The sequence below is a fragment of the Neltuma alba genome, unplaced genomic scaffold (assembly GCF_004799145.2).
Source record: "Neltuma alba isolate B1F8T4 unplaced genomic scaffold, ASM479914v2 tig00011509_pilon, whole genome shotgun sequence".
In the NCBI taxonomy this organism is placed as follows: Eukaryota; Viridiplantae; Streptophyta; class Magnoliopsida; order Fabales; family Fabaceae; genus Neltuma; species Neltuma alba.
The window spans coordinates 702,893-713,907 of record NW_021636177.1 but is presented as its reverse complement, the minus strand read 5'-3'; the positions used below and the strand labels follow the sequence as shown (position 1 = coordinate 713,907).

Sequence of the window (11,015 nt, the reverse complement as noted above, 5' to 3'; positions counted from 1 at the left end):
TGTTAAGTAATATTTGTATTAAAAATATAATTATTAAGAAGAAAGTGTTACTCAAATTTATGTTCAATTGATAAGGGACAATGCCTTCACTAACAAGTTACAATGCTCCATTGACAAGTTACAGTGCCACCATTGACAAGTCAGTGTGCCACCATTGACAACTGATAATCCGCTGCGGTGTCTGACCATATCCGCCGTGACTCTTCCATCTGTCCCACGGAGCTGTCATTCTGTGCAAGGCGTCATGACGCCCAACCCTTTCAAGAAATTATTCGACGAACAATAAGTCACAGTACTACCATTGACAAGTCAGTGTGCCACCATTGATAAGTCATAGTGCCACTATTGACAAGTCACAGTGCTACCATTGACAAGTCATAGTGCAACTATTGACAAGTCATAGTGCCATCATTAACAAGTCGCAGTGCCATCATTGACACTTTATTAATAATGATTATATATGACAATATAACCAAAATATAATATGACAGAGTAATTGAAAATATCATATGATAATAAAACAGGTTATATAACTTGAATTCATATTGTTGACAACTCATATTGGCAAATTAATTGACAAGTCACAGTGCTCGATTGACAAGTCGTAACAGGTCTAATGACAATGTAGGGTGCAGGTAATGACAACTGAAATGGCAGTAGAATCTAACATGCCAATTCATAGCCAACTTTCATTTACACCTTCATATACATGAAACTACATCTATTTCACAACCCATCCAAAAAATATATATATATAGGGGTTGCATGTAATTACGAAACTAACTATTGGTGTATATCCATTTACAAAAAATTTTCTTGACACCCATTTGCAAAATATTCCCTTCATATCCGTATAATGTTTTTTGGAGGGCAGTGGCATTTGGAAATATTTGTCCTTCTCCAATAATCAAATCCTTCCATTTTGTGAAATTCATTTGTGGTGTAGGTGTTGGGATCATTTCAACAGCACAAGGAATTGATGGTGGCTCTTCAATCTCATCAAATAAGGTAGGTGGAGACATAGACAATCTATTGATACCTCCAAATAATTGATTAATTCTGCCGGAAATGACAAGTCAGGATGCATGCATTGACAAATTAGTAGCAAGACAGTAACAACTGATATACCAAGAAATGATAATAACAGTTTTGTTAAACTAAACTTACACATATTGCTCATCCATTGCATTATCCCTTGTTGCTTTTATGTGGTCCTTATTTCCATTCTCTTCTCCATACATATGACCACTTTCTTTAGTGAACTTTACCAAATGTTCTACCCCATCATCATCTACCAACTTCACAAATGTTTTTTTATCAAACATAACTGAGAATCTTAAAAGAAATGAGTTACTCTCTTTTCCAGCAATTAATGATATAATTTCCTTCAATTCTTCATAACTTGTGCCCTTCTTTATATTTGTTGTTCTTACACTACCTCCCACATATCTCATACCATCTTCTCCATCATTTATAAACTTTCCCCCTATGTGAACAAAGCAAAATAGATGCTTTCCAAACATACTCGCCATCAGTAATTTAAACCTGTATCAAGAATTACACAATTGTTATTGACAAGTTAAGGAGCTACGTTGACAACTGTCGTGGCACACATTGATAACTATCACAGCCTGATTGACAACACAATATCTCATTTCGTGTTAAAAGTTTCTACCCACACTAACCTTTATCTTTTTCTTCCTTTGCCACTAAACTAACATCAGAACTGAGCAAAATCATCCACAAGCAACCCAAAAACAGAACACCCATAATCATCGTACACACCCAACTTAAATCACCAACACACACCAACCAAAAACACAGCTTTTCCATTGATTAACTTGTGAATCCTACACCAAAAACAAAAGCTTTGCAGTACCAAATGCGAAAACGATTTTCTGATTTCCTATTCCCAAACAAATACACAATCTGTCAAGAAAGATAGGAGAGGAGAGGAAAGAAAGTTCCAGACTTGAAAATTGTGGAGATTCACATGAAAGAGTTTACTAATGGTAATGAAGAAGATACTTCATCATCAATGGCTCTTTCCTTCTTTCCCAATGTCTTCTCTCTCAACCATACTACATGCGAAACTCCTCACCCAGCTCACCGTCTTTGTTTCTGATAGCTAGGGCAAGAGAGTCATTTCAACATTCTGATAGTTGCATTTAAGTCCCTTTGAGACTTCAAAACAATTATGACATTTTATGAGACCTTTTTGCTGTATATTTGGTTCTGTGGGACCTTAATGTCATTTTCCTTTTTTAAAATCAAGATACTAACGTTGTAAACAAAATAAGTAAAAGGAATTAAAAATCACGAAAATAAATTATAAGACAAAAGACAATACACAATTAAACAATATAGACCCAGGTAGTATTTTTTTTAAGAAGAAAAAAGTATAAAAAAGAAGTGGTGCAATAGAGTAATGGCAAATGTAACTACTCCTCCGGTCATTAATATAGAACGCAATTGTTGAGTTGGTTTTGGTTCTAAATATAAGATTTATTTTTTATATTTATTAATTTTTTCTAAATTACCCCTATGGATACTCCTTCAACCATAATCAAGTAGAAGAGGAAGAGGGGATACTAAGAAAGATGATTATGATATTTTAGGAAAAATATGTCACATTTGTTATAATCAATTAATTTACCTAATTTTTTTTAATTTAATCAAATTAATTAAATAGGTCTTATATTAAAGATTAAAGGAGTATATTTAGTATCTGCCGATGTCTCAAATAGGATGAGTTTTAATTGGAAGAAAATAATAAAAAAGTAGGAGTACGGTGGAGCACTTGGGAGCGGTATGAATGTGGACGTAATGTGTGTTTGGATTTTTGGTAAAGACTGTTTGGATCTCCGGTAGAGTTCCCAAACTTCTTTGGGAAAATGTGAAGCATAGCTTTTTAAGCAGTACTAGTAAGCTAGTATTCATTCGTTTGGCATAGCGTTTTACCCAAATAAAGTTTTGGCCTGATCATACGCTGCAAGAGAAGTTGAATTTTGGTGCGTTAGGAATGAAAGTACATTCATGGCGCGGAGGGAGAAAGATAAACAGTGACAAAAGGACAAAATATGGCCTCCCTTGCATTATTTTTTTTAAAAAAAATATACCATTACTAATTAGTTAAATTAATTATTTGTAATAAATTAATATTATCACATTTAAAATATCATTGTTAATTATGTACATTAAGACTATCCAATAATAAAAAATTCTTAATATGTGTAACCACTGTAGGAATTATTTGGAGGCAAAAATAGATAAACATTAAAGAAAAAGAATTGGGATATTGTATTTACTACTATTTTCAAATTTTCTCAATAGCATACTACCTTCGATCCTAAATATAAAAATTAGTTAACTAATTTGAGTAGATTAAGAAAATAAGTTAAATTAGTTATTTGTAATAAATTGGTGTTGCATTTCCTAAAATATTCTTACTAATTAAGTTTATTGGCTAGAACTACCATTATTAGAAAGACCATCTTGAAAAAAAAAAAGAGAGACAAAGTGGATTGGGGTCTTGTGTTTAGAATCAAAATAAAAATCAAATGGGGTCTTATATTAAGGACTAAAAGTAGTATTAACTATTTTTATAATTTTAATTTTAATAGTTCTCTTAAAATTATCACATTATATACATAATTATTTAACAAAATTTATATCCTTTTCAATAATTTTACATCTAAACTTTTCTACTTTCTATTCAAACAAGTTTTAGTTTGTCGTATAAATTACGTTGCATTAACCGATTTTTTTTTCAAACTCATGATTATAAAAGTCACTAAATATGACGTGGGAATCCAAAAACACCTGTAATGTTTTACACTTGCAATATTTGTATATGAGGGGCCGTCGCGTGCTACGTAGGTTAGGTTGGGTATGGTACTCCCAAACCTGCCGTTTTATAAATTTGGCAATGCTATTTTGTGATGTTAGGCGTAACTTATAAATAATATAAATTTAATGGTTTATGTAAATATATACTGATTTAAGGGCAAGCTGTGACTTGACAAATGCAAGTTGTAATTTTGCAGACGATGTATCGTGCATGAAAGTAACTACCCTGAGTATGACAGTGATAAATATTTGGGCTAATCTGAAATTGAAACCCATCAATGTGGTCCAGATTTGTAAATGGGCTAGGATAGCCCATGATCTTAGCCCATTTGTCAAGGCAAGAGATCATGCGCTTTTTTATTGTTGATCAAGTTGTAAAGGCCCACGGTCCCATCAAGAACATCATATCTTCAGTATCAAATGGGTTGAAGTAATTGTTAAGAAGTCGCCTTATGGTAACTCACAAGACGTGACTCTTGTGAATCTTCGAAACTCAGCTCATTTAAATAGAATCAATATAATTCTTTCATCTATTATCATACTATTTCCGGTTTTTAATATAAAATCTTATTTAACTTTTATTTTAGTCCTAAATATAAGATTTCAATCCATTTTGTCTCTCATATTTATGTATTTTTTTCCAAGATAATTCTGTTAATAATAGTAGTTCTAACCAATATATTTGATTAGTAAGGATATTTTAGGAAAGACAACACTTATTTATTACAAATAACTAACTTAACTTCTTTTCTTAACTTTCTTAAATTAGTTAATTAGTTCTTATAATTAGGACCGGAGGTAGTATATAAATTTATCAATTTCTTTTCCCTTGGCTAATTTCTGTGTCTTACGTGGTCTATAATGTCAAAACGTACCGGGGACTTTGCAGCTATTTATACAACACTTCTAGCATGGTTTTATATATTAAGGTTATAAAAGTGTTTAAACCTCATTAATTCCATCTTTAAAAAAAGTAGGAAAAAAATAAAGTATACTCCTCTAATTCTTAATATAAGACTCGTTTTGTAATGTAAATAAGTTATAAATGCGTCTTATATTTAAGACTGGAAAAATATACTAAATTTAATAATATGACTATATGTTAAGAAAAAATACTCCTTCAGTCTCTAATATAAGACCTAATTATTGAGTTGATTTTGGTTCTAGATATAAAACCTCTTTCTTATATTTATCTATTTTTTCTAAATTAACCCTATGGATCTTCCTCAACCATAATCAAGTAGAAGAGAGAGGAAGGATATTAAAGAAGATGATTATGGTGTTTAAAAAAAATATGTAATATTTCTTATAATTAATTAATTTACATAACTTTTTTAATCTAATTAAATTAGTTGAATAGGTTTTATATCAACAAGCGGACGAGTATTTTGTTTCCCAGGATAGGACAGGAGTACGTGTTAGGTTGGACGCCCATTAAGAATCTGATTGTATTAATCAAAAGAAGAAAAACAAAACATTTGCTCCATAACAGCTGTCATACGTGTAAACGTGCGATGGTTAAAGATGGTGTTCTTTGCCTGTCTTGGCTGTTTGGCCTTCCTAAAATTCTAGAGATCCTTGTCCAACCCAAGACCGAGTCTCTCGGTTTCTTCAATCTGTCAAAAGAATTCAGAAAAATAAAATATTCGAATAAAATAGGACAGTTTGCCTATCATTAAAGATTTTTTCCAGCAAATGCTTCTCCCAACCGTGCCATTGAGTTTCACGTACCCTTCATTCTGATTGACACAAAACACAGCGATTTTGTTCGCTGGAAGGCACTACTCCAGGAGACTCCTCATGTTTTCTCCTGGGGTTAGTCCTCTTCCAAATCCCATTTCTCACTCTTTTTCTCTTATCCTTTTAAGATCTAGCAGGCCCGTCTTGTATTTGTTTTAGATTATGATCAAAGGGGTCCTTCATCGTCATCTACAAAAACATCATCACATCATCAATGGCGGCAGACACTTCGCCCGACAGGAGATCGGGTTGTGGGTTATTCAACGCAGTGTTTGGACGACGCAATCTGTGGCAACGTAAATCAAACTCTTCTCCTCCTTCTCCGACTTCCAACGTTCATAATGTCAACCAAAATGTCAAATCATCCTCCGATATGTGGAATTCAAAGCGGCGGCGAGGCCCCTCCGATGACGCCGATTTACTCGCCACCAACCCACCGACGCGTGTCATGATTCAAAACCAGCATAGGAAACAACATCTCAACGAAACATCGAAAGCGGCACAGCAGGGTCATGCGTATCAAGGCCGAAAGGTTCCCAAAGAGGCCCTTGGAATTTCAGGCGAGCTTGAAAGTTATATAACCGATCACCAGAAATCCCAGGGAAGTAGCACGCTTGTTCGGGCTTCCTCCAGCAACGTGATGCTGTTTGGTGATTTAGGAAACTTGCGACAATGTGGTGGAGGAGGAGGAGGCGGGAATTACACAAATTCTTATAGTGTAATGGATCACCTTCCTAGGCCTAGAAAGGAAAACCTTATGGCTAATGGTGAAGGAAGATACACAACAAAGCATGCGACTGAAAATAATGCAGGAAATAGGACCAAAGAGAATCAGAAAGAAGAAGGGGTTTCCCTGTGCAGAGCCATATCAACTAGAATGGATCCGGAGCAGTTGAAGATAATGGGAAATGAGGATTACAAGAACGGCAGATTCGCAGAGGCATTGGCCCTCTATGATGCTGCCATCGCCATTGATCCTAACAAGGCTTCATATAGAAGCAACAGAAGTGCAGCATTAACGGCTCTTGGTAGGCTTGTCGAGGCCGTGTTTGAGTGCAGAGAAGCCATTCGAATTGAACCTCATTACCATAGAGCTCATCATCGATTGGGAAGTTTGTACCTCAGGTATACATAGGCACCTTCCTAAACTTTAATTCATGCCTTGGCTTTGAAAATCTATCTTTGCTCACTGAACAGGCTATTACATTTGTTGCATTGTTGGGCATATATAGATTAGGAGAAACAGACAAAGCCCAGTATCATTTTAAACATGCGGGACCAGATGCAGATCCTGATGAGATTGCTAAGGTGAGGAATCTTCAACTTCATCTTAACAAGTGCACTGAGGCTCGGAGGTTACGAGATTGGAACACACTAAAAAAGGAGACCAACTCTGCTATGTTATGTGGGGCAGATTCTGCTCCTCAGGTGAGCGAACATCCACTTACATACCTCGGACGTAGTCTCCATTCTATCTCACTTTGTGTGAATATGCCAATCATACTGATATGATGTTGTGACCCTGTTTTTGGCCTTAATGGAAGATATTTGCTCTGCAAGCCGAAGCCCTTCTAAAGCTTCGGAAGCATCATGATGCCGTTGAAGTAATGTCAAATGGTCCTAATTTTACAGACGAAGAGCTGAGCAAGTTCTTTGGACCTATTGGTTTCGCTAATTTGCTGGTCACACGGGCTCAGGTTGATATGGCTGCGGGAAGGTACCGTAACTTTCTCCTTGAAAAGCAAAATCTGGTTCATCAAACATAGGAAACTAAGGTAAATGACAGAAAACAGATGTGGGTTTTGTTGACAAAAGGGTTGGCATTTATATGAACAGATTTGACGATGCTTTGGAGGTGGCTCAACGAGCAGTGAAGTTAGACTCAAATAACAAAGAAGCGGGCATGGTGATGAGAAGAGCTCGAGCAGTAGCAGCAGCAAGATCACATGGAAACGAGCTTTTTAGAGCATGTAGATTCTCAGAGGCATTAACAGCTTATGGAGAGGGGCTTGAGCATGATCCTTGTAACTCAGTTTTGTTGTGTAACCGAGCCGCTTGTCGATCCAAATTGGGCCAATTTGAGAGAGCCGTGGAGGATTGCACTGCTGCTCTCAATCTAAGGCCTTCATACAGCAAGGCCAGATTGAGAAGAGCGGACTGTAATGCTAAGGTTCGTAACATACCCTCATAAATAAGTTTCTTAACTAAATTATCTTTCCCATGTCTGATGTTCTGGTGTTTGATTTGTGTTACATGTCTGTGTTGAAATGATATGTAGTTGGAAAGATGGGAAGCTTCAATTCAGGACTATGAGATGTTGCTGAGAGAGACACCAGAAGAGGAGGAAGTAAGAAAGGCGTTGATGGAGGTTCAGAAACATCTCAAGTAGCAACAACGACAGGAGGTCAAGAGTTGTAGGAAATGGAAGTATGGTGAAGCTGACTGATATATATAGTTAGAGATTAGACAAACTCGAGTGTGATTGAGATTATGTTGGCATTATTTGACGTCGTATTAAGTGTTTGAAGAGGTACATAGGCTGATATTAGAAAGAGGTCCATATTGTCCACTTGAGCAGGTTCTTTATGTGATAGAAAAAAGGAAAAAAGCTAGGCTCCTCTTTGTATTTGTGTGGCCGAAGTAAAGTGTATAGCTGCTGACATTGTTCTTGCTTTTTTCTTTCTTTCTTTTGGAATGCTTTTCAATGACTTCCAATATAATGTACAATAGATTTATTCCCAACTAGTTCATTTCATTTGTTAGCAAGTATATCAATCCATTTTTCAATCGTTCACTGGGAAATTAAATATGATATAGGTCTTTTTAAGGCCATAGTCGTCCAAAGATAACATCTTTATTATGATAACACTCCCTCCGATTCAAAGTATAAGCTAAACTTTGTCAGAGGGTTTTTTTTTTAATAAAAGAATATTTACTTTTGTCTAAGCATTTAATGAGTTTTTTTTTAATTTTATTCTCATATATTCTCTTTCTTCTTTGATTCATATTTATTGCATCTTTTACTTATTTTTTTTATTAATAAGGACATATTTGAGGAAAAATACATGTTTTACATATTTATTGTTTTAAATTGATTTTAACTAGTTTCTTGATAAGCGTAGATGGATAAATTTTAGCTTATATTTTGAACCAGACAGAATAATTATTTTGAACTAGGAAGGATATTATAAGTACCTAAAGTGTAAACAAGAAAGAAATCAGAACACTAAACAAAAGCAAATATCCTCCTATATTCATATATCCAAAACTCCAATAATACAATAGGTAAAATAATTTTCCAGATTAAATAAATGAATTGACCTAAGAAAAGGGCAGTCACTATGTGATTTAAAGATGTTTGAGTTATACTCAAATGGGTGAAATTTTGATGATTAGATTAGACCAACTGATAATGATTAAACCAATATAAACTAAAAAAGTGCTTGGGAACAATCAAAAGCACTTTTAAAAAAAAAGTGTTTTTATGTAAATCGAGTTAAAATTTCTCTCATATACTTATATCATATATTATAAAATTACTTTAAAATTATAATATGGTTTCCACCCAAACACCCCTAAGAATCAATCAATGAAAGCTGGTCAAGAATATATTAACCAATATTTGTTGAATAGAACTAGTAAAAGTAGATCATAAATAATACTCTTCCGATCCTTAATGTAAGACCTATTTAACTAATTTGATTAGATTAAGGAAGTTAGGTAAGTTAGTTAATTATAAAAAATATGACACGTTTTTCCTAAAACACTATAATCATCTTTCTTAATACTCCATCTTCCTCTTCTACTTGATTATAGTTGAGGGAGTATCTATAGGGGGTAATTTATAGAAAATTGGTAAATATGATAAATATGTTTTATATTTAGATCCTATATTAAGGATCAGAGGAATATATATGTGTGCGTAATAAGTTAATTACTAGGTTACTCTCTTGACTATGTAGCATGTACTTCAAATTTAGTGATTAATCATCAGTGGCTCTATAGCTCAATTAAATCACAAATTAGTGCCTTTATATGGTTCAACTACAGTCTACGAAACATAGATTTTGTGAAGGAATTGAAGAATACGCTAAATTGAATATAAGAAAGAGAGAACAAAGGAAAGTGGTTATGAAAATAGGGACAGCGAAATACAGGGAAGAAAAAGGCGAAGAAAGCTAAAAACAGAGGAATTAGGTGTTAAGGAAAGTCGGAAGAAACACAAAAATATAGTGGCCATTAGGGTTTTCCATGCTGTAATCAACCTTTCTCCCTCTCTCTTTCTTCCCCTCTGTCTCTCTGTCTTTCTCTCTCCTATCCTCTGAACCTCTCATATACAAAATTCGTCCATGTCGAAGAAGAAGACGCTGCTTCAGCCTCCCACCCACCATTAACCCTCCTTATAGCTTCTCCGTTTGCCCATGGACGGGCGGCTTCAGCCACCCCCCACCGACGAACACCATGCAGCAACACCTTTGCCCCTCCCTCCCGGCCGCGATCACCACACTTACATCGTCCAAGTCCCGAAGGACCAAGTCTATCGCGTTCCTCCGCCAGAAAACGCCGTCTTCGCCGAACAACGCCGCAACCCTATCAACCGGAAGAACACCAACACCTGCTATCGCTCGTCCTGGTTCTTGATCTCTCTAGCCATTCTTCTCGTCCTTGCACTCATCATAATCGCCTTGTATTTCATCTTCAAGCCCAAGCTTCCTGAGTTTTCTGTCACCAAATTCGAGGTTAAGAGGCCTCCGACGTCATCGTCGTCCAAGAAGAATGCGCATTGGGTTCCTAATTATCTAGTTTCCATGAGGGCCAAGAACCCTAATGGAAGATCTGGGCTTAGTTACGCCAAGGATGGGGATGTTTCCATGTATTACGACAGCATCGTGGTGGCCACCGGCGAGTTTCCGGGATTGGATCAGGACCCAAACGCTTCCTCTCAGGTGAAGATTGAGCTGTCGGGATCAAAAGGTAGGCCGTTAAATGCAGACATGCGAAGGAGCATGAACTCGACGAGCAAGAGCCCCGTAGCGATTTCTTTTGAGTTGGAGATGAAACTTGAGGTGAAGGGAAAGATTGGGGGGATGAAGATTTATGGGATGAATCCCACTGTTAAATGCAAGATCAAGTTGAGTTCCTTGAGGGACGACGCTCGTGTGCTTTCACAAGAATGCAACTAATTGGTGTGAATTAATTAAGTGGGCAAGAACAAGGATGAAGATCATTAATTAAGGAGGGGACGTGATATGATCATGTGGGGTTTAGCCAATTATATTTGTTGCACAATTATAGTTCTCTTTTTGGTTTTCTGGCATTCTTTTGGATTGGCGAATTCCATATTATTCTATGCTTTATAATTTCTTTGTGACTTAGATTTTTACGTTAGTAAAGTTTGGAAACATATAGGAGCAGATCACATTGAA

General features: G+C 35.7%; 2 protein-coding genes across 2 annotated transcripts; both read left to right on the top strand.

Annotated features, from left to right (window-relative positions):
• Positions 1–5,803: 5,803 nt before the first annotated feature.
• Positions 5,804–7,978, top strand: LOC114714526 (inactive TPR repeat-containing thioredoxin TTL3-like). The gene is made up of 5 exons (XM_028899267.1): positions 5,804–6,714; positions 6,822–7,017; positions 7,134–7,306; positions 7,426–7,759; positions 7,868–7,978. Exons 1-5 carry the CDS (start codon positions 5,804–5,806, stop codon positions 7,976–7,978), a joined length of 1,725 nt encoding a protein of 574 aa, XP_028755100.1.
• Positions 7,979–10,010: 2,032 nt separating this feature from the next.
• LOC114714525 (NDR1/HIN1-like protein 13) lies at positions 10,011–10,772 on the top strand. The gene has a single exon (XM_028899266.1). The coding sequence runs from the start codon at positions 10,011–10,013 to the stop codon at positions 10,770–10,772; it is 762 nt and encodes a 253-aa protein (XP_028755099.1).
• Positions 10,773–11,015: the final 243 nt, after the last annotated feature.

Bases quoted from the DNA above. Each gene is read 5' to 3' on its own strand.
- LOC114714525 (XM_028899266.1), top strand. From the start codon at position 10,011: ATGGACGGGCGGCTTCAGCCACCCCCCACCGACGAACACCATGCAGCA.
- LOC114714526 (XM_028899267.1), top strand. From the start codon at position 5,804: ATGGCGGCAGACACTTCGCCCGACAGGAGATCGGGTTGTGGGTTATTC. The intron at 6,715-6,821 runs GTATACATAGGC...GGGCATATATAG, and splicing joins TTGGGAAGTTTGTACCTCAG to ATTAGGAGAAACAGACAAAG. The intron at 7,018-7,133 runs GTGAGCGAACAT...CCTTAATGGAAG, and splicing joins GGGCAGATTCTGCTCCTCAG to ATATTTGCTCTGCAAGCCGA.